The sequence below is a fragment of the Equus caballus genome, chromosome 31 (genome assembly GCF_041296265.1).
Source record: "Equus caballus isolate H_3958 breed thoroughbred chromosome 31, TB-T2T, whole genome shotgun sequence".
Taxonomy (NCBI): domain Eukaryota; kingdom Metazoa; phylum Chordata; class Mammalia; order Perissodactyla; family Equidae; genus Equus; species Equus caballus.
Window position 1 is genome coordinate 8122060 of NC_091714.1, and position 24156 is coordinate 8146215.

The following is a 24156-nucleotide window of genomic DNA, read 5'->3' on the forward strand; positions in this document are numbered from 1 at the left end:
AATGAAGAAGAATTCCTGCTACATTGTGTGTAGCAATATACCTCTGTTTCTGGGACAACCTCAGGTCAATTACATTTAAATGGCTTTTTAAAACATGTAGCGACCAAATAAAATATTCTGTGATTCAGTTTGTAATGTGAAAAACATTTTCACTGCAATAACTAATAATCCACTTCAACTTGAAAGGCTGTTTATTTTTAAACAACGAAGTGTACCAAACAGTTTAGAGAGCCGTGGGAAGAAAGGATACCATGAGAAATACCACGTGAAGTAGATTCTATATTACATGTAACTGACAGCAAAAAGTCTGACCCTTGCTAATTTTAGAGCAGTCTGTATAGATATAGTGTGTAAACTGTTATGAATTGCAGAGTGAATATTTGAATTGTCTTTAGTAAAATTTGTCTAAGTTGGGTCTCAAAGAGAAGTACTTAAGCTTAGAGACTACACTATTGATCAAAATATGCGGGTGAGTACTTAATCTCTATTGCACTCTGTGCCACAAAAAGAAAGGTCCTAAATATTCATTCAACAAGCCCTCCTAGTCTTCCTCAAGATCTAAACTATTAGTGGTGTGTTGGCTCTGAAAGGCAGGCGGGAAAAGTAAACAAGGAATTACCTTTGAGACATAGAAGGCAATTGCACACCAAGTTGCTCAACTCTTCCTACTAAACTCGTAGAACTTGTCTTAAAGGTCAGCAGAAGAGCAGAATATAAGGAACTTGAGTTTATTTGATGGGATAAAAAAAAACGAATGAATCTTGGAAGTTGTTAAGAATTCTGTTTGTCAAGACTCCACAGAGTCCTTTAGCTTTTCCTGATAACAGCTTATAACCTTAACTCTGAAAGCCCAGGAAAGGGTGTTTCAACAATGGAGACTAACCCTGTTTGTGCTTACAGATCACTGACTCAACCTTTTCAAGTATGAGGATTTCCAGTTAATGTCAAAGAATTTAATGGTTGCCCACGATAGGACTTGTGCTTTTAATTTCTGTTCATTGAGATCACACAATGACACAAATTTACTAAAAACTGAACAACACTTTTCAATTCGTTAGTAATTATTAACCACAACTGTATCTACTGTCATCTGAAAAAACAGTACGTATTTATCCAAGACGTATTAATTCATTCTACAGACAAGGCTTGGTTGCAAATGTTTTGTGGACTTTTGCAATAACTCCATAGTCCCCAAGGATCTGTGGCCCACTGGGGTGGACTGCCACTTGATTCTTCCATCAACTCGGGGGCTGAGGTTACAGCTGCTGGGCCACAGGAATGTATTAGCAAGAATGTCCAAATCAGCTCGTAGCGTTTCCTCTCTGGCCACCCTCCATGCCCATTACGAAGGAAGGTGATAAACTTTGCTTTTACGTGAAAGGTCCCTCTAGCAGAAAAAGTGTCCTTGGTTCTGGCCATTTCCCAATATTCTCTATGGTTTCCTCCTGGGAAGGATACAAAGACTTCTCCACGTTTTCAGGACTCTTTTATGCAGTCCCCTTAAGAAAGGTGCATTCACTATTTGGAGAAAGAAGCCTTCCTCTCAACCAGGTCCCCTTTCTGTACATTAAATTATACTTCCTTCCCTCTGATAGGGTCAAATTCAAAGAAAACAGCGCAAATCCATATTATTTGTTCCAAACCAAGAAATCTAGCCATCTCGGGATTTCGCGGGCCTTGTCCTACTTGCATCTGCATCCACAAGAAGAAGCGTTGCTGTGGCAACACAACCCGGATGTTCATCCAGCCATCTGTTAGATGGATCTGCATTTTCATTTGTCCTAGGGAAGAGAGGATTTATCCCATGCAAATCAAGCATCTGATGTCTTTTTTATCATCTTCCTGGATGGGACCTCGAGGGACTGAAACAAATGGATCTGAGTGTGCTCTCTCTCTTTTTATTAAGCACAATTTTCTCCTGCGTTTATCTGTATCAAAGGAGCATGTCTGGGTACATTGACAACAAACTCAGCCCTGGAGAATTCCACCTGCTCCCAGCCCACAACTCTTCTCTTAGGATTATTTCATGAAGAAAGGCAATTTTCCTGGTGGGTCGAAGACCTAGCGAACGGCACTGTCATGGTAACAGCAGCTCTGCATTGGGAACAACACCCAAGAATTCCAGCCAGGAGCTGGACATGCAGGATTCTGGAAGTTTCACCCATTATCGCCTCCACAGCAGGCAACGGTTTTACAAAGAGCGAGTATTTTCTTATTTGTTTGCAGTAGGAAAGCACAGTGATTTGGATTGCAGAAACTAGTTTTGCCAAAAACACAAGAATAGGCCAAATGGCACAGGAACAAAACACTTGAAAAAGCTGACCATCTTTCTCGCTCGCGCAGATGAGTGTGAAGATTTCAAAGACGGCGTTAGAAGGCCATTCCCTTAGCAAACGCTCAAAAAAGAAAAAGAGAAAGAAAATGCCCTCCCCTACTCTGTTAAAGAGAGACCCAGAATTAAAATAATTGAAGATAGGCATTTTCACAATTCCCACTAAAGAGAGCAACCAAGACTAACAGAATAAAATAAGCTGGGTGGCTTATTTGTTTGCTTCATATTTTAATTTTGTTTGTAATGCCCCCAGGACTCGGGCTAGGCCAGAAAAAGGCGAATGCTTCTCGCAGGGGTGTTGGGGCTGGCCAGGGAGGACTGTTGGCCTAAAGGGCAGGATTAGCCTTTGAGAAGGAAAAAAGGAGGAGTCCAGGATTCCCCATGACATAACTAATGAATGACGAGGGATGTGACTCTAAATGTCACTATATAAAGCTTGGAACGCTCCCCCGGTGTCATAATCCACACAGCCTTGCCTGTGAGGTTTGCTGGAATCTCAACAGTAGAACGAGTGCCAATGGAAGGGGCTTTGGCTCTGAGCCTCGTCAAGAATGGGACTAGTTCCTCCAGGTGGAGAGGGAAGTGTTGGGGGAGAGGCACACATGCATGGGCAACACTGCTGTCTATGGTCTGGGACACGTCTAGAGAATGGGTTCTCGGCAGCAACAGTCTCTAGAAAGAGCACGTAACAGTCATCAAGAGGGCGCAGCATCTGGCTCTAAGACAATGGATGAGTAAAGACATGAGTAACAGGATCCTACTTTCAGGGAGAAAGAACAGGCAGAAATTAAGCAGGGGGCCAGGGACCCAGCCCAATGGGCTAGGGTTCAAGATCAGATTAAGAAATAGAGTAAAAACTAGAGATTCAGCAAATTGTAGACATCCAATATGTACAGCTTTTTGTGCTTATCATACGTCAAGACGGTGGTTTAAAAATCCATATAACTTTATGTGGGAACTTCAAATAATGGCTGTTAAAAAAACAAAAAACTAGAAACTGAGGAAGAGAATGGAAGCTTGGTAGGCTCCTGGGGTCTCGGCAGCATCCATCTGATACTGGGAAATTCCAGGCCCCACCCTCTAGTCAGGGCAGGCATCCCAATATCTTCTCATAGGCATCAAGGTCCATGGGTGGGTTGGAGCGACTTGGGAAGCCAACAGATGTAAGCCTTTGGTATCTTCTCTGAGCATAGCCAGGAAGACGAGGACTGACCTAGTCATGGGGTGACCAGCTCGTCCTAGTTTGCCTGAGACTTTCTCTGAAACTCTCACATCCCAGGAATCTCCCCAGTCTTAGGCAAACAGGACAGCTGGTCACCCTCCTAGTCACCCTCTGAGTATGCTGTTGTCCTGGGTTCTGTAGACCCAATGACTCATTAGTAATGTGTCCTCAGACACCAGGATTGTCTGATAGGACTAGACACATGGAGGGAGGGCATTTAACAGGAATTCTGAGTGTTCTCCTTTCACAGTTCTCATGAATACTTTTTAAGCTTTACCTTGTATTTCAACGAAATAGTTAAGATTTTGACAAAAGGAGAGTCCAGTTATTTCAAGAAGGGGTGGAAGGTGAGTGTAAGGGAGTGGGAGAGAAGGCCTTGACTCTCCAGGGTTCTTTGCTCAAAATGCTTCTCTTGGGCGCAGCCTCCTGAAAATCTGCCTCGCCCACGCCAAGGCCGTAATCTCATTCTTTGAAGGATATGTCACTTAGATTTCTAGTTCAATTAAAGCCATATGATGCTCTGGAACATCTTCGCCTCAATATTTGTGTAGGTTAAATGAGAGTCCACTGACCTGGAAGATTTTAGGCTAAATGTTTTTAGTGGAAGGAACTTTCTATTTAATCACCCAGCTTAGGATAGGAACTCATTCTGGATTCAACAGTCCATCAGCACTGTTTTCATGGCTTTTTTACTATAGCATAAACATTTTTCCCTTTTCATTCAATATTGTTTTATTTTCAAAAGGTTAAAGACATGGGAACTAATTAGAATAATCTATTTAAATATAGGCCATTTATAGAACTCAGGCTCTTTCCAAAAACGTATTTAAGAGGAATACTATTAAATTAATTCCCCGCTCCAAAAGTCCATTTTATGTTTGGTATATAGAGTGTCTGACATTTTTTATGCATTCAAGAATATTTTAAATTAAAGCTAATGTGGCAGCATGCATATTCCAGCAATCATTTTTGTGTGTCATTTTAAGGATGACAGCTTTGCTAGTAGACTTGGCACCACTCACTGTGCAAAGTCCAAGAGTGAAGCTTTACCACTATTAAAGGAAAACATTGTATCAGTTTCCAGAGACTTTTCAACAGCCTTTACCATTTTCTAGACTTCTCTTTTCCCACTCCTGACACGGTCACTGAACCGGAGCCCCCGAGGGGCCTAACTTACTTTCTCTGGATCTTTTAAATGAATTCCATGCAGAGAGTTTTTAAGTCCCAAGTCTGAAATAATAATTAAACACAACAGTTAACAAAGACAGCACAATATTTGGACTAAAATAGCACACAGCCCCTTGGGCTTCACGAAAGCCAGAATCATGGTGTGGTTCCTCTCTTGGAAGAACAAAAATGCTATTTATAAAAATCCTCCTTTGAAAGGAAATGTCAGAAACAGACATTCCCAAAGCTGGAAGGTCCCCCTCTGTGGCCATCTTGGTGTTTGTGTGATGATTCATTAAAATATAGAAAAGATGGCGCTGTTAAAAGTTGGAAGTCTCTCTGGTAACTAAGGTGATCTAAAAATTAACCTGGCATTTTCTCATAGGGTTTTAATCTTTTCTACTTTGGGAATATATCAAAGAGTGGGATCATTTATATTGATGATGGTCCTTTTGGGATCAGAAAGCCCAAATGTCAGTTCTTGATGTCACCTAAACATGCCACCATGGGAACTGCCCATAAGCATGTTTATGCATGAATATCAATTTAATATCTGGTACTCGCACTTAATAAGCTGTAGATTAGCTATGAACAATGAACTATATAGGCATACCATAAAAACAAGGAAATTATAATCAAGCCTTATAGGTTTATTGCACCAACAGAGCATAACAGTATCACTAATAAATACGGACACATTCAGTTCTGTAGCATTAGAGGCTCTTTGTTAAGTAAAGTTGTAACCTACTATTTTCCATGAGCATATCCCATACGAAGGTAAGATGTGGAGGGGCAGGGAGCGGAGAGGGATCTTTAGGATAAGGGTCTTTAAAATCCTTAAAAAAAATAAAAAATAAAAAATGCTGCCACAGTTACCTATGCAGTTGTATGATCCAGGTCAGTAAGTGACAGTGGCTGTTTAGTCCGTGTATCAGTTGCCTACTGATAAATAATGCTATAGCAACCATCAATCTTAGTGGCATAAAATACTAAGCATTCATTTAGCTCACTTGTCTGTGGGTCAGCTGGGAGATTGCTTATCTGGGTTTGGGGAAGCTTTGCTAGAGTAACTCTGCTTCAAATATCTCTCAGCCTCCTCTGGGGCCGTGGGCAAGCCTTGCAATGTTCTTCTCACAGCGATGGCTGAAGTGCAGAGATCAAGCCCAATCATACAAGCACATTTCAAGACCCTATTGCGTTGCATCTGATAACCGACCATCAGCCAAAGCCACTAACGTGACCAAGGGCAGGAAGTATGTTCCACCCACCATGAGACCAAAGCAAGTCATATTGCCATGCCCTACATCAGTGGAGCCAGGAAGTATTTTCATCCAATGGAAATGAGGGGGAAGATGTGACTATTTCAAACAATGACCCAATCTACCACAACCTGACGTCATCTAGATAACCGAAAATGTGTTGAATCACTAAACCCTACTCCTGCAGTTGAACCAGTTCTATTATGATCAACTCTATTAGTCAGCTTTGGCTGCAGAAACAAACACCCTCATATCTCTGTAGCATCCTGAGACACATTCAGGAAACAGTTACTCTGGGCCACATTTCGTATGGCGGCTGCAGGTGGGCTGCTGCAGCTCCACTTGAAGTTGTAGCTCTTCTCATTCTGAGACCCACACTGAAGGAACAGCCCAATTTGGGATATGCTGCGCTTGTGGCAGATGGAAAGAGCAAGAGAGCTGTCAGAAACTCATGATGCCTTTACAACTCCTGCTCAAACTGGTACCCTGCCACTTTTGCTCCTTGGGCCATCAAGTCAGGCGGCTGAGCCTGACTCAGTGGGGAGGTATACCTGCCTGCTGCAAGTCCCCCAGCCATGACAGGATGTGTAATCCTCTTATAGAGAGCGGGTGAAGAGCTGAGAACAATAGCACAGTCTGTCATAGACAGCACCACTTCACGGTGAGAAAAGGTCACTAAGAAACGATCCCAGCTCTCCCCTACTTACCAACAGACCTGCTTACTGCTGCCAAAAGCTTGAGCCCTCTCAAATCCTTGCCCATTCCTTATCGATTTTGACAAGCACACACATTCAGCTTGTAGGGCAATGGCCATCTCTTCAGACTAGCACTGCCATCCAGGGCACTGCTCATCCATACACACAGTACCATTGCATGTCTACTGGATGAGAACGGAAAGTTGGATCCACGGGTAACTGACTAGGTGTAAGGCAAGAAACGACACACTACAAGGAACAGGCAGGTAGTAACAAGTAATGTCAAATTGATGCCAAAGAGAAATTTCATTGGAACATGTAAGAATTTTGCCTTATGAACAACACAGAGGGCTTGACCAAGGCAGGAAAGAGCTCTCTTCACGCACGTGCCCCTCTGGGTCAGAGGATGACTAGGGATACCCTTAAAGACATTGGGAGACACTGTTGTGCTGTAGTTGTGCCTGTGCTGTAACTATTGCAGACTTGCCAAAGGTTTGGTTTTCATTTTTCCAAATGTGCCTTAACATTGTAGCACGCAAATGCACCCATTTAGGTGTCTAAACTAATCATCCTTCTGTGTTGGGTAACTCCCGATTGTTTAACGTCCCACTCATCCTTTGATTCTCTCTACTTTCTACTTAACTTCCTATGAGCTCAACCCATTTGCCTCATTTGCACTGGTTTTTGATCTTTGGACTTTTCTTTTCAGTGAATAATAGTTACACTGTTGGTATATTCAGAGAGCCTGATGTTCTGATCACCTGAATTTCTACCTTCTAGCTATCTCTTCAACACAATCAGAGGCCAGCCAGGAATTCTGGCAAATGGAAGCCTAGGGACCACTGAGACGGGGAGCCATAGTTTATCCACCCATGAAATTAGTAATGTCTACATGAAATATAATGGGGATTATTTATAGGACAGCCAACACTCAGAATAATCCACCTGGTTAATGTTGGAATCAAATCTATTGTACTTATTTCTTCCCATATCTTCCTTCCATTTACTAAAGCCCGGGGGATTTATTGGTGTTAATGCTGATTTGTAGTGAATTTAGGTTATCTTCTGTAACATGGAGCATCCGTGGGTCATTCTAAGCTAGGTCTTTCAGTTCCCCTAAAACATACCAGAACCTCTGGTGCAAGTGATGCAACAGGCTAGGGTTGGGAGGCAGCCAAGGCTTTTATGATGAGAGGAGAGCACAGAGCTGCCAGACCTCCTGTGGGTGTTTTCAATTGAAGCAGATTCTTTCCAGTTCCTTCTAACCTCCACTGCAACTCATGATGTGTGCCCCTAGGATGAGACGGGAATTGGAGAGGTCTTGAAGGATGAGCTAATTTACATGGTACTAACTCCTTCCAAATGTCAGGATTTGCTGAAAAGAGGTTCTGTGAAAAGTGAAGAGAGTGCTGGGCAATCAGCCTGAGGTCATATCCAGAGAGCAGGGGTACCAGCTGTGGCGGCAGCGAAGGACTCTAAAGGTTGAACGACTATGTAAATACAAGGTTCAAGGCGATCCTAACAATGACACGGGCAATAGTTATTTGAGTCCCCAACATATGAGTAATTGACACATTACACAAAAACTATAATAGGATCCTAGTCTGATTTGGCACTAGATTTCCAGTAAAATGCCTGCAGAACTGCCCAGTGTTTCTGAGTATTGTAAAGAGGTATTTTGCATTTTATTATGTTTTGTGGGAACATTAGAATCTCTGAAATAGAAAACTATGGTTGGACCTATAATTTGACTCAATTAAGCTATTAGCAAGATGTTTTAAACTGAAATGTTAACTTCTCTTTTTAAAGACAGCACTTTTCTGCTTATGCTGTACAATTAAAAAAGGATAGAGATGGGTGGGTTCAGTCTGAAGACATTTGTTTCAAAAATCAAAGCACCCTTGGGGAAGCGGATGATTCCAAGTGTGAGACTGGAACTTACAAGATGAGCCTAGAAAATCTTGTCATGCTAGCAAGCAAAGAAGTGTTCAGAAACTACTAGAGGTGTGGGAGAGGGACTCGGGAACCAGCAATGAGCTTCGTCTGTCCAAAGGTGGGCAACTTGAGCCCCAGTAAAGATAATAACAATAACTGCAACGAATGAACATCCACAATATGTTTAAACCCAGGAGCTCATAAGGAGCTTAAAACCCCACCACATACAATGCATGGTCACTTTTGGAGACTATAGGGAACCAGTTCCTTATTTTGAAAAGAAAGAAAGAATTAGGCTTGTATCCTGCTTTCCTGTAGGAGCTACATCTCAGAGTAATCCAACAGTTGACGGGAAAAGTCAGTCTTTACACAAGCATTCCAGTAGCAAATGAAGAAATCATGATAAAATGGGAATATTGTCATTTTGCAACCTCTGGTGAATTAATTAATCCAGGCAATGATGATCAGTGGCAGGGCAGCTAACATGACAAAAGAAGAGACAGGCAGACAGACACTAGGTACCTCTGAATGGAAATGTACGAAGCCACTTACGAAGTAGCCTTGCCAAAAATATCAGACTTGAACCTAAGTTCCAGATTTAACTACCAATTTACAGGGAACACAAGAAACAGAGGATCATGTTAAAGGATCCTAAGAGATGGAATCAACAAAATTTAGACTGCAGAAAACTCTACAGGAAAACAAACAAACAAAAAACTAGCGTTCTCACTCTCAAAGTTGCAAGGAAAAGAAAAAGAGCAGGAACCTATAGACTAAAGAAGACCGAAGAGACATATCAATCAATCACCAAACATAAACATCATTAGGAGCCTAACGTAAACAAACAAGCTGTAGACACTATGGCCATCAGGGAATTGGAAACACTGACTTGATATCTGGCATTAAGAAATTATGGTCAATTACGTTTCCTTAGAATAGTAGTATTGAGATAATTTTTATATTTTATATATCACTGCTCTCCCATGTGCTCTTATCACACTGGCTATCAGTACTCATAGCTGGATGAAAGTGTGCTTTTTGGATTCAATGTTAAGGGCAAAATAAATACATTTTGCCATTTATTTAGCAGTAGCCTGAGGACAGTGCACACGGAGTAGCAGACTCAAGGAAACGTTAATGTGTTTCTATTTTAGAAGGACAATCTGAAATATTACAAGATGAAGTGATGTGATGCCTAGCATAAGATTCTTTATCAGTAAATGAAGGGAGAACGTGGAGTGTAGAAAAAATAAGATTTGTCCTAAGTTGGTACTTGTAGGATCTGGGTGACGTGCATAAAGAGATTCATTAAGCTCTTTTCTCTTCTTGAACATGTTTGATTTCCCATGATAAAATTTCAAAAAGAAAAAATCAGAATAAAGTAAAAACTCATTGGAATAAGAAAAACAAACAAAAACCAAGTCTTGGCTTTGGTAACAGAACGCTGAAGCGGTAGCTAGGATGCTAGAGTTACTTCCCCAGGGAAACGGAAATCCCGCTTCAAACCTGGCTTTTGAATGGAGAACCATTGAAAACTGTCTAACTGCTTAAAACTAGAGTTAAAATGTCTTGGAAGTCACTGCATCCCACAGCTCATGACCTTTTTCAAGCACAGCCACACAGAGCATTGAACTACTTCCTGTTGAAATCATCTCTGTGGCGCTCACGAATTAGAAGCGGGTCAGCGGTCGAGGGGTACGGTGTTGAACTGGACATGCAGATGTGTAACAGCAGCTGCTCCTGGGAACCATCCTCTGGCCTCTCAGCAATACTCACGATGACACATGACATGCCTGGTTAAGGCAGCATTTCATTTCAGAAGCTATCAGCGTACAACTATTTTTTCTATCTTCTTAAAACCTGGATTTAGACCTTAAATATGCTTAGCTCTGGGACTACAAGTGCAAGATCTTCAGGATACTGCTGAATGAATAGCAAAAATATTCATTTGACTCTTAAAATTGAGTACCAATTATCATACATTTGCTCCAGCTCTGAGGACCGATAGAGAATGTGATGAGAGCAAGCTGGGAGGGCAGTGGGATTTTTTTTTTCTCCTAAAGGGAATACACAGCTCAAATGTGCTCAAAGGATGACAAGGATTGACTAGTCTTAGTGGTTAAAACAGGTCATGTTTTATCTTTACCATGTATTTTATGATCTGTAAACCTCAAGGTACATCATTAATCTACTTCCGACGGTGACAACTGGCCAGTTTGCCTGTGAGAGTTGGGGGAGAAGGCAGAAATCCACATATATCTGACCAAGTTCTAGCAGCCTGAGGAAGTGACAATAAAACCAACAAAACCTGTTTCTTATCAGAACTTTTCTATCACAACAAACTGAATACCATGAAGAAAATAATGATGGCAACCTAATATTCTTCAAGGTTTATATCAAGATTCATATCTTCCAAAAATTCTTCTCTATTATTCCTTTTATAGAAAGCCTTCTGTTATTCTCCATTCACTTATTCTTTGCAGCTAAAGCTTTGTCACATATTTCTTATATGCTATTCAGAGGTTGCTTCAAATATATATGCTATGTCTTCAACGGCATATCAAATCTTGTAAAGGGCAAAGAATGAGTTTTCAGCTACCCCTCTCCCCACCTATTTCTCTTCGTGCAGTGATACAGAGGCACCCCAAAAGTCTTTGCTGGAGGAAGGAAGAAAGGAAGGAAGGGAGGGAGGGAGGGAGAGAGATGGGGAGGGAGGAAAGACAGGCAGGCCAGCCAGCCCATGTAAGACTAAAGGCTGAAATACTACATTATTGCTCAAGCTCTGGTTCAAATAAATAATATTTCAAGACTAAATTTAAAGACAAACCTTTAGACTAAACTGAATGTCAAGAAAAGATTTATAGTTTGTGCAATCAAGATGAAAGATTAAATACTATGGGGCCTATAGTAAGTAAGGTCTAACAATTCACGTAACTTCGTGCACCTATTAAAATATGGACTAAATGCCCAATTAACCTCAACTCTAACGCTGTTACGACTTCACAATTATTTCTTCCTTAAGACATCTTATGATTTTCCCCAAGGTTTTTCTTTTTCTTTTTAAAAGCCAAACTAAAAGTGATGTAGTCAGATGCCTGATAATAGGTCTATAAGTGACAAATTAATTCACCCACTTTAACAATATTTGTTATGAATAATAAAGAAAATTACCTCCGAGTAACTTGGTGAGAGATATTTTCCATTGCATTTGGCAATGCTTCTCAGTATTTTTAAGGCTTTATCTCCTTTCTTTCGAGTAATCAGCCAGCGGGGAGATTCAGGCACCACCCTGGTAAGAAGAAGACTTTTCTGAGTCACGCCTAGGAATTCCAGAACCTAAAAATTTACGACTTGAGTTTCTCTATCAAAATGGATCTGGCAATTAGATACAAGTTTAGGAGATTCTGAGGGTTTAGAATAGGCTCTCTGAAATGTAGATTAGCTTTGCAAGTTTAGATGGAAGGAAAAAATGCTCACTTGATAGCTGGACCGTTGCTCGTAATAAAAATAATCTATATTATGTTACTCTTGCAAGACCAGGCTATCCTAGAATATAGTGTCCTTGGTTATGAAAGGAACTGAGATTTAATGAGCATTTAGGTAAAAGTTAACAACCAATTTATGTAAACTGATTTTCCCTTATATTAAAATCAAATTAGAGGAGTGTTTCAAATATGTTCACTCTAATAAGAGTTGAATGCGTACACCTGTAGCTTCCCGGTAACTTTATTTTCTGATGCACTTAACATTTTCTTATTCCTCAGAGAATTCCTGAGTAATATTAATTTGCTTATGAGGACATACAGAGAAGCAAATTGATGTCATTGCATTTAATTTACATGTTGAAATACTGGCAGATGTTGTTTGTTGCCTTATAGTTTTCACGAAGATATTACAAAATAAGAAAATATAATGCAATGCACTACTTAGAATTTTGTGTTTTGGTACTTTATTTATTTATTTTAATAACAACTATTAATCAAATAATCAATACATAATCTCTATAAATTCTCAAATTGTCTATAAGTTCTCAAAGCCCATAGCCATTCTGGAGATGTTGGAAAATCTCCTTAATTGCTCTCATTTTCGTGTTGGTTGGAAGCAGACATTCTACGTTTCTGTGCAATAAGTATAAATGCGACAATGACTAAAACCACGTTACCAGTAATAAAGGAGGAAGAGAAAGTTGGGCAGCGTTATGGCTAGCTGGATCCCTTGCCAATTGGGGATAAAGTAGGCAATTCCAGGGAGAATTATGATTCCAAGCGTGAAGAACATTTGAATCACTATTCCCACAATCCGCCTTTGCTTTGAACCCACTATTTCTGTCACTGAAGGAAGACAAACAGAGAGGTTAGGGAAGCTCAAGATCAGCTCCAAAATAAACAGAAACATCCCACCCATCACATCCATCAGTATGTCTAGATTATTCGAGGACTCTTAAAGACACCAAGACGTCCATACTCGCTGACATGATAGAGATGTGCTCTCCAGGTCATGAAAGTGCGCTCCTCTCCCTCTTTTCTCTGCCCGTTATCAACAAACATTTCTCTCTCCTCCTACACAGCCAGCCCAGCACTCTTCTGGGCACAGTAGAGGAGTATGAAGAATGTATGTATTGGCTTAGAAAAGCTTAAATAACAACTATTCTGAAAGGTAACTGTAACCATCAAAAGATAAATAAACTGGCTAGATTTTATCACTGGACCTCTGAAGATTTGCATATTATAGTCTCTTGAGGAGATCCATTATGAACATTAGACTCTACAAATAATTTTTCACTATCACAAGATAGTTTCTACCAAATGATAACTCTCTCCACAGTGTTGGACTGTTCATTTATATGATATTCCTTTAAATATCATATTTAAAGATATTTAAATATCTTTTAATATTTAAATATTTAATATCATTTAAATTTAATATTTAATATTTAATATCATTTAATACAGGGATTTTTATTGCTCACAGACTTTCCTTCCCCTCTCCTCCCACTAATCGGGTTCTGTCACTAATTCTATTCTGATCATCCTGGGATAGGATGCTACATTATTGTTGCCCTAAGATCAGAACTTTAAAAATTCACGCAGACTTGCGTCTCCTTAAAAACACTTCGTATCCCAAAGTTATCCCTCCTGCCTCAGCCATTGACAGTCAGTCCTCCTAGACTCTCTCTCCTCCCCTGCCCATAGAAATATCTTCGAAGAGTCTCCAAAGTGGGCACTGCTTGGGGAGGGACTGGTTAGCAGTAACAGAAAAGAGTGGAAGCCCAAAGATCTGGAGCGATAATCGAAGAGGAGCATCTACATTTCCCTGGTCCCGAATCCACCATGACTCTTAGAGTAGGTGGCCAGCCCCGGACACTACTGGAAACAGAGCCAAAGCAGCAGCTTGGACTTTTCCTAGTAATCTGAGCAAAGAGAAGTTTTCTTTCTTTCACACCCAGAAAGTCAAACTTTCTAGTTATGGAAAATAGCAAAGGGTCGTGAACGAACTTCTCCCGCATGGTTACAAAGATCTCCACTTGTACACAAGGAAGAGAATTAAAGAAATAATATTTGAGAACACAGGAATGTCATCTCACACTACATCAGAAATACACCGAAAATGCTTTAATGTCTCAAGGAGCTACTGAAATTTTTATAAAAATAAATCTCTAAGAAAGCAACGCAAGAGACCGGTGTTAACAGTATGGCAGTGCTAGAAAGTGGTTCGCCCAGGTATCTTGTGATTTCCAGATTTGGTTCCCAAAGTCAGGTGGCATTTTAATTTCTAAAAAGTCAGAATCTTGCCCCCGAACCCTCCTATTTGCAGAAATAATGGCTGCTGCATGCAGGAGGAAGGCTGACTAGTCGGTACTTCTCACCCATCAAACCTGGTTCTCCAACAGACAAGGAGGCGTCGCAATGCTTACCAATAACGTAGCAGGTTATCCACGTCCCCTTCCCAAACACGCCTTGTAGGAAGCGGAAGACCACAAACACAGGGAAATTCGGTGCAAATGCCACCACGACACCAGTGATGCCAACACCGAAACAGGATATCAAGTAAACCACTATTCTGCCATACCTTTTTGAGAAAGAGAGAGGAAAAGAGATTACCTTAAACATTTTCTTCAACACAATGAAAAAGAGTTTCATTTTAAGTCTTGTTAACAGAGGTTGAAGTACAGAAATTTTGTCCTCCATGATTTCATGAACACTATAGAAAGGATTGATGACAACTCTACATTTCGTTTTACAGCAAAACCAGGGCAAATAAAAACGTGTGCCTCTGAAATGACTTTACAAAATTTAAAGCACAGAATGCATCCTTTGGGACCACAGTTTCCAAAAAGATGACCCTCTCTATGACACTGTTTTTTCGCATACAATCTCCCTGGTGACACAGCTTTGACACTTTCTAGTATTTTTGTGGGTGGACTCAGAAGGAGAAAGAGGTAGAAAGAAGCAGCAATGGAAATTACAACCAGAAGGCCTGGGCTTCGATCTTGGCTCAGCCCTTCACCAAGCATGCGACTGGGTAAATTTCTTAAGCGCGCCAAGACTTGGGTTTTGTTTGTTCACATGTGTGTGTGTTTCACCTTTTCTACAGTGAGTTGTAGAGAAGATCAAATGAATTGCTAATGTGAAAGCTCTTTATAAACTAGAAAGTTCACAACCAATGTGAATTGTTGTTAAGTTTTATATTTTATTTTCACCATTTACAAAACTATTATTAAATAGCTTAGGAAAAGGGAACAGGTATTGTGTGCAATATTCTGAGAGTCTGATGTCAAATGTTTCCGTATAGTCACAACAAATTACTGGCTGGTGAAAGTCTGTCATCAATGACCTTTAACAGATTTGATTCACAGACATTTTCCCACAGAAATTTCTACCAAATTCACACATACACCATCTTGCCTCAGTCAGCAGAGTGGAGATAGAAGTCATCTCAGTTTATCTAAGTTTTTACATTCATTCTCTGCCCTTCCTACACTGTTCTCTCATAGATAGGTGGCTTATTAAACTGTTTCTTGTCCTTTCCTTTGAGGATATAATGTAGAGAAGAAGCCAAAGATGGTTGGCCTGGAGGCGAGGGAAAATCATTCACGGGGTATCTTCCGCTCCAAAGCACCAAGTCATCTCTGACGATGGGTGTTCAGTGCCCTCCTAGAACATAGGCAGGAAAGCCCCCCCTCCTTGAGTCAAGTTATGTCAGTTTGGAGATATGTCTACTGGTTGTGAAAGAAAAACATGCAGAAGACGCAAAACCTAATGTTTAAATTAGGAAGAATAATACTAACATTAAAGAAATACATGTTGAAAATCTCTAACTCAATTCCGAATCGTAGTTAGCTGGGAGAAAAAATGATGTATAAGGGAGATTAAGGAAGGAAGGATGCATAGCAAGGGCTAACAGTAGAAACAGTAGAAAAAGACACAGATAAAAGAGAGGAAAAGGGGAAAAGAGCATCAGACACAAAGGATTAAGGAGAAAGTCACATGCAGAAGAGGGTCAGGGACAGCGAGAGAAAAAATAAGAGACAAAAGGACAGTAGAAGAAACCAAAGGTTCTACCCATTTTGAAGTTCTGGTTTGGTCAAACTCAGATCATCAACTGGCTACAGGATTTGGGGTGTCTTATTGTCTTGAATGAGCTGATTAATTTCTAATAATAGCTAATTAATTGCTGACAGCAGTTCTCTAAGAGGTACACTGAGCACTGCCCACTACAGGCACAGTCATAAGGACCGGATATGGCCAAGGGTCAAAGTTTTCCTGTCTCTGTCCTAAGGGCTCTAGAGAGAATGATTCAATTACTGCAAGTATTTTCACAGTTGGAATTGGGATAAAGGAGTAATTAAACACAAATGTGATAACCAACATCAATAATGTCTGAGACAGGAATATTTGAATAGACAGCATGACTATCTTGAATATACTCACTGTGTGTGCCATGAACTTCCATACTTATGAGTGTCAAATAATAGATAAAATTCTATTTATGGTTTTCGGACTTTTTTTTTTGCAGATTTTTTAATTTGTCGCATAAAATACAGGGATTTCTTTTTTTTAAATTAAATGAAACAAATGTGGCAAGGGCAAACCTTGTGACTAAATCAACCAAACCATAACCAGTGAGTTATTGAAGCACATGGAATCAACTCCACAGGGTTCAGCCAGCCATCCGTCAGCCCCACAACGAAGTCACTGCCTTGCTGGTCTGCGTTTCCACCCAGATGCTTTCAGACCCAGCAGGAGCAGCCGGATCTATTTGCACAGCTCGAGGAGTAAGAAACCCAATTTAAGAGAGAGAGAATTAGTCCAACCAAACAAGTGTGAATTGTCATGAGCAGAGGAATTAGGTTTTTCCCCAAATTTAGCAAGAACAGTTTTCTAATAGTTAACATAAAACATTTTCATCTCCACCCGTATATGGCATCTTCTAGTGACATAAAATGGCCGTCAGATCCATGCCTACCTGTCCGCCGCATAGCCTAAGGTGAACGCTCCGGTCAGGAAGCCCAGGTTTAGGATGGCTTGTGTGAGGTCCAGCATCCAAGCATTGACACACACGAGGTCAAACTGGAAAAACAAAGAAAACACACCGGAGATGTGTGGCAATGCTTCTCCTCAAGACACTTGATCTTTGGTCCAGATCAGTGATCTTTACACATTCTTGCTCACATACTCCTTAAATAAATTTTTAAAATGTATCCCACGCATATTTTTACATAATATAAATGTTTTCTTTGTCAGTTTCAATAACTGTCAAGGATGCAATTTCTGGAATACTATAAATACTGACGTTTTAAAATCATGCCGCTACATCATTCTTCAACTGTATCCAGTATAATCTAAATATCATAGCCATTGGACACCCACCGTCATCCAGGAAAGACAAGTTCTTCAACAGTCTTAAAATTTGAAGTCAATCTTTTTCTTTTTGAATTCTTATTTTCATTCCCACATACCTATGTTCTCATTTATGTAGATAATGTTTTATTGTGTTTTATGTTAATGTGCATTGTGTTAATGGTGAGGTAAATAAATGCTTCTGTGTGTAATAAATTATATGCATAAATTGCCATTTAATTAAAAAAATTTTCCTGTGACAATGTCTCTAAATATTAGAATCCTTTCTGACTGAGTTATAATTACAGTTCATTATAGACTATAATCGATAAAAACATAAAATATGATGAATTTTGTAAAAGGGTTATTACAGAGGAGTAAAATTTTGTTGGAAATGCGCTTCTCCATTTCTAGAAGAGTGTTAAGAAAGTCTGGGGTTTTCCAGGTAGTTACTGTAATCTTTGGATGAAGATTATTTATTACCAGAACGAGTTAGGACTGAACATCAATTCCATTCCTGTTTTTTGTTTTTATAAATGTATGTGCCAAGAAACCTTGCCTGCATAAATAAACTAACGGGAATGGAAAGAGTTCTGCTACAGCAATGTTACTCAATTCTTTTGCTCCCTTCTCAGTTAAATGCCAAGACTCACCTAGCAATCTATCATCAAAATTATGTCTACTTTTCTGTTAACCAACACACCCTTGAAATCCTCCTACAATCTTGCTATAAGGAAAGAAATGCAAACCACTAGACCTACAAAAACTTGTCTCATGAAGTCATTAGAGTCATCTGCTTTCTTCTAATTATTTTCTTAATTCCAAAACCAATATTCCAAGTTGTCCCACTTTGGTTCCCCACAGGTTTTAAAGCTCCAGGTCAATGCATCACAGTAGGGTGGAGGAGACGTAGGATTCCCTTTGCAAAGTGGGAGAAGGACGTTAGAGATGGAAACCTGTATCCTGATCACGGGCTCCTTCTCAGGCAGATCACAGGCTTATTCTCATGGGCAAATGTGAATTGAGGCTCTGAACACTGATTCCCTTCAAAGTGCCCAGTCCCTCCCCGCCGTGACTGTCTTTGCATACCCCCAAAGGGCACACCTACCCCTGCTTGAAGACCACTGCTTTAGACTGTAGCATGAAGAGAAAATTAATGCTGTTGGACCAGGAACTGAGAGTAGTCTCATAAATACAATATTCACAAGCAAAATGTCATATTTATCTATAGAACCCAACTTCTTGTCTTGGTTCTATAGCTAATGACCTGTCACCTAACAGAGCTGGAAAACAACTGGGAGCAGTAGGAGCTGGCCCACGTCACAGGGCTGCTAAGAAGATCTATGGAGATCAAAGAAATAAAAAGGTTCACATATATGCATAGTGGTAGTAACTGCGTTAATTTAAAAGAGTTTTATCACTGGTGTACGTACTGGTTTCTCAAGGCAGAACAATTTTATTTTAAGTAAACTTGCAGGTGATTATTTATCTGAAATAATTTCCCATTGGAATTAAACATGTAAAAATGTAACTAGAATAAAAATATATAAAATCTCAGAAATCAAACAGGCGACCTAACTGCCAGAGAAAATACTTTGCTTTAGAAAAGTACCAACCAGTGTCAAATATAAACTCTCAAAGGGGAGAATTCGCTTCCTCCGGCCATACTTCAGATAACTGGGTTAGCTACATATACAGACATGCTTCTCAGAGAGGACACAGCATGGGCCAGCAAGAGCTCTCCTTTTAATGAATTTGTTCAGCTGCTTTTGAATTGCATGAATTAAAATGCTCCCCGAATAGTCTTTAAACTCACAAAATCTTTAAAATCACAAAATCTTTAAAATCGCAAAATATAAAACTGATTATCTTTTTCACTCTCCCGTAAGTGAAACTGCCAAAAGGGATTTTTTCATACTTTATATTAAAATAAAATTAATTTAAAATAAATGTCTACGTGGTGAAAGCACTATGATAACCAAACACTTTCTAAATGTTTTCTCTGATGCCATCTGGGCCACATATTGCCAGTCCTCTCTGTGCTTTGTTCTGCATCCAGGGCCTGGAGGTGTGGAAACTACATTTCCCAGAATCCTTTGCCAGCAGGATTCTGTTTAGGTTCCCCCAGTGTAGGGGGGAGAGGGCAAGGAGGGGCTGGTGCAAGGTCAGAAGACAGGTGGGAGGCAGTGGGAATTCAGCTTCTGGCTGTCGCAGCAGCTCCAGCTTTCACTGTGGCAGTGGGAACAGTGGTTGTTAGCTGCAGAAGTCAGTCAATGCTTCTAACCATTCCCGGGGGCTACAGAGGGGCAAAGGGATAGGGTGCACAGGCTCTGTAATGCTGTGGAGCAGGGCAGGGGCCCTGTAGGATCTGTCCTTCCTGATCTCTCCCATCACGTTTCCAGCCCATCCAAAACAGTTCAAAACCAAATCCTTTTATTAAATCCCTTCCTGCTTGAAATACCTAGCCTGGCTTCTGTTTATATGACAGGGAGCCTGCCATCTTTCAAAGGTACAAAATAAATTAACTTAAACAAATGATGTACCTGTGAAGAAATGCACACAAACACACTCACACACTTATGTTTCCGGGACAGGGAACAAACACTGCAGTCACAAGGATTCGAGGCTTGGTTTTGACGCTTGCTCATAGAGTCAGGAGGCAGATGCTGCCTCCTGGGGCTCATGCTTCCTAATCAGCTCTGAGCCTGCTGCCCACTGCTGCCACAGGTCTGGGTCTATGATATGTTTTCATTTAAAGAGAGGTCAGCAGGGACCAAAGTCGATGAGCGTCATAGGCTAAGGACTTTTTCCTGAAATAAAGTACAGTCCTAAAAGTTCATTGTAGTTCCCAGGGAGACCTAAAAGCCACCTCTTGTCAAACTTACCTAAGTCTGAATCACACACAAACGTTTATGCCTTTCTCCTAAGACAATCCATCAAGAACAAGTGAGTCACCTCCTTTTTTTAAAACTATACACACGCAAAGACATTTAAAATTATTTTTAAATGCTCATAAATCCATGTGTACCCATTCTGTTCCTTGTTAATCTTCAAAGTCACTTTTACACAAAGAGAATTATTCTCCTTGACGTGAACAGAAAGCCAATCTGATAAAAGATTCAAACAACTGTTCACACAATGCCGAAAGGATTACATTGCTTCATTTTGCAGAAAGCACAGCAACTCTAGCCTAATTACATATTTTTGAAGGGCTTCTAAATCAAGGGCTTTTCTTAGCTTTTCCTAGCTGTTAAAATTCAAATAGGTATTACACTAATTTGAGGTGTAATGATAAAATGCTGGGGCAAGTTATTATTAGATAAGTGGCAAAAGTTTTGATTTCTAATTAACCTTAAAACCAGAGCAACAGAATATTTCAAATATACAAAGATCAAAGGTAAGACGTAAGGTAGAAATAAGGGAGATATGCAAAAGTCTTAGAGAATCAGGAGGAGACTTGCCTGCTCCTAAACCACAGGGAATGGATCCTGATGACAGGCAGTTGGCTTTTCCAGAGACATCACGTTTAGTGTGCACAAACTCTCGTGAGAGATTCTCAGCTTAGAAAGTATCATAGTATTTGACTTCAGTCATGGCCATGAGTAATAGTACTCATTCATTGTTCATATTGTTGTGGGAGGAAGGGAAGTCTGTGAAGTCGAATGACAAGATCTATCGACCTCTGTTTCCATTTTCTAAGGACGAGTTGTAACATGAACCATTCTTAATCAGATCTTAGCTCGAAATCAGTAGGCATTAAACTCTTCATCAGTGTTAAAAACATAACGCATGCCTTTGGTTTGACCATCGGGTGTGGGGGTGTCCCTGGCTATATTTAGCATTGGCTAGACAATTACACATTGACCTCCATGGGTAGGTTCCATGTCTAATCAACCACAAGCCACCATAACAGAGCCTAACCATGGTTAAAAAGCATTGTAATCGTAAAGACAATAATTTGAATTGAGTCTTCATGAGGGGAAAGGACGTCATTACTAATTCTAGTCATAATGAACATTTCTTTAACATGATCTGGTGGCATTATTTGGGCATCTTAATATCAAAAAGTTAATGCTTTTGTATGAACCATCATGATGAGCTGTAGGTATGAAAACTAATCATCAGGTATGTACAGACAGCTTCCAGTGGTGTGCTTGGCATTATGCAGATGAGGCTGGGAGAAATACCAGTGACTTGCATACTTTGTTTCTGCCTCTGTGAGGAGCTTATTACATAGTTTTGGGAGCCAGGGTCAACTTATGTGGAGTAAATGTAGAGCAATTGAGATCTAAACTGAATGGGACAGAGTATAAAGGCAAGAGGACTTCAGAGAAAGTAATGACTGGTGGAGTCCAGAGCAGTCAGGAACGTTAAGAAGGTGGGACGTAAACACTTCCTTTGACAATCACGTGGATTTAGAAAGAAAAAAGAGGAGGAAGAAGAGCATTTGAGCAGAGGGATGGGCAGCCCAAGTACAGGGACAGGAGTATGAATGTCGACGAGTTCAGATCTGCCTGCAGCACATGGGGTGCCACACTCAGCTTGTTGAGCTGAGGACCCACATGTCTCTATCCCACTCCATGGGGAAGGGAGCGTGGATCCAGGGGGTGGGGCAATGAGTTTCTTATGCAGGGAACCAGAGGCATCAAGAGAGCTCAGGACAATTGCAGAAGGAAGTTCTAAGGGACAGAGGAAGAGTTTGGAAGGTTGCAAAAGGAAAGGCCCAGAGCAGATGTCCTAGCTCTGGGACAGAACAAGATTCCAAGGAGATGAGAGTAAGACTAAGAGATGAAGAGGAAATCCAAGAGTCTGCATTGATCTCGTAGAACAGGGTGATTCGCCTATCATAGAGGCACCATTATGTCATAAAAGACTTATCCATCCTACTTGTCATATAAGCTTTTCTCCAAGGTTAATAATAGCCATGCTTTAATGTATGGCTAAGCAAATACACTTTGAAATACGATGGAGAGATGTCTTTGAATACATGGCTTTTGTCTGAGCTTGTGAAATTGGAAGGAAGGAAAAAACTAAATTTACTTTAATAATAGTAATGCCTTGTCGTTTACTAACTTACGACTTATGACTTCGTGACTCACCCTCAAATCTTAGAAGTTCAAGCCCTTTTATTTCTTTGCAGTGAAGGCATGCAGTTACTCATCTTAAAATGTTTATGATTTCTCTAAATAACTGAGAATGTCTAACAATGAGAGGAAGATGACAGGCTCTGAATTTGTGCAGATCTGAGGGCAGAGAAGAGTCACAGGTCTGGAGTCAGACAGCCTGTGTGTCTTGGCTCTATCACTCCTAGCTCTGTGTTCTTTGGCGATTTTCTTAACATCTTTGACCCTCTGTGTCCTTATCTATAAAGTGAGGGTAGAATCAGATTGATGATATCACTGAAATAATATATGTTGAGTACTTAGCCCAATGCCTGAGATAAATTAAATGTCTGATAAATGTTACCAATTGCATTATGATTAGTGATATGATGATGATGATAATAAATAACATAACTGATGGTTTTAAATGTGGTATTCAACAGTGGCTGCTCGATTACTTGGGGTAATCAGAAAAATGCCTGGGCCCTACTCCAGACCAATTAAACCAGAATCTAGTCTGACGAGCAGCTGAGGTTGAACACCACTGGTGTAGAGGTTATCAGCTATTTAAATATCTGCTGGAGGATCGTTAATTTTTGCATATCGTACTTGGTTGAATAGTGCCCCCCTCCCCCAATTTATGTCCAATTAGTTAAAAGGAGGTCATACTGGATCAGAGTGGACACTAATCCAATGACTGGTATTCTTATAAGAAGAGAAAACAGAGACTCAGACACACAACAGGAAGAACACCACGTGAAGACATAGGCAGAGGTTGGAGCGATGTGTCTACAAGCTAAGGAACACCAAAGGTTGCCCGGGTATTCTTTTTTTAAGGCTGTCATGACAAAGCACTACAGACTAGGGACTTAAACAACAGGAATTTATTTTCTCACAGTTCTGGAGGCCAGAAGTCCAAGAGCAAGGTCAACAGGGTTGGCTTCTTCTGAGGCCTCTCTTTGGCTTGTAGGCAGCTGTCTTCTCCCTGTGTCTCCACCTGGTCTTCCTTGGTGGGTGCCTGCTTCCTAATCTCCTCTTTAATAAGGTCATCGGCCATTTGGATTAGGGCCCACCCTAATGACTTCAATTTAATTTCCCCTTTAAAGATCCAGCCCCAAATACAGTCACATTCTGAGTCACACGTGAATGTGGAGGGCTATGTCTCAGCGCATAACAGCCATCAACACCGGAAGTTGAGACAGAGGCATGGAGCAGATTCTCCCCCAGAGGCTTCGGGGAGAGCAGAGCCCTGCAGCCTCCTTGATCTCAGGCTCTGGTCTCCAGAACCACGAGAGAATGAATTTCTGCTGTATAACAGCAACCCAGTTTGTGGTGATTTGTTATGCCAGCCCTAGGAAGCTAACACACATATCGATTGGAATATTTTGAAAGTTTCTCTATAAAATGAAGCATTACTTAAAAAAAAAAAAAAAGATAGCTCTCCCTTCCTAGTCCTCGTTCCTTGGAATTCAGGGGTGAGCTCTGCACTGGCTCCAGATCCATACAGCTATACCGCTCTCTGTTGCTAGTCCTGTTTCCTGGGTGGAGCACCCTGGAGTGAGTGGACATCTTTCTCTCACTGGAAAGGCCAGCTGCCACTGCTG

At 40.6% G+C, this 24156-nt stretch overlaps 1 protein-coding gene across 4 annotated transcripts in view; it reads right to left on the reverse strand.

Moving 5' to 3' along the window:
• The window catches only part of SLC22A3 (solute carrier family 22 member 3), a 95137-nt gene that overhangs the window by 29566 nt on the left and 41415 nt on the right, over positions 1 to 24156 (reverse strand). For 3 of the 4 annotated variants that reach the window (XR_011434379.1, XM_005608120.4, XM_070256338.1), the window contains exons 2-5: positions 17077 to 17180; positions 14525 to 14679; positions 12773 to 12941; positions 11782 to 11899 (exon numbers count right to left, since the gene is read on the reverse strand). Coding sequence is in view for 3 of the 4 variants with exons in the window: in XM_005608120.4 (XP_005608177.4) it covers positions 11782 to 11899; positions 12773 to 12941; positions 14525 to 14679; positions 17077 to 17180 (546 nt within the window). In the remaining variant the exon portion in view is untranslated. Of the gene's footprint in view, positions 1 to 960; positions 1782 to 11781; positions 11900 to 12772; positions 12942 to 14524; positions 14680 to 17076; positions 17181 to 24156 lie in introns of those variants that run through there. The other variant, XM_070256337.1, reaches the window with a different exon arrangement.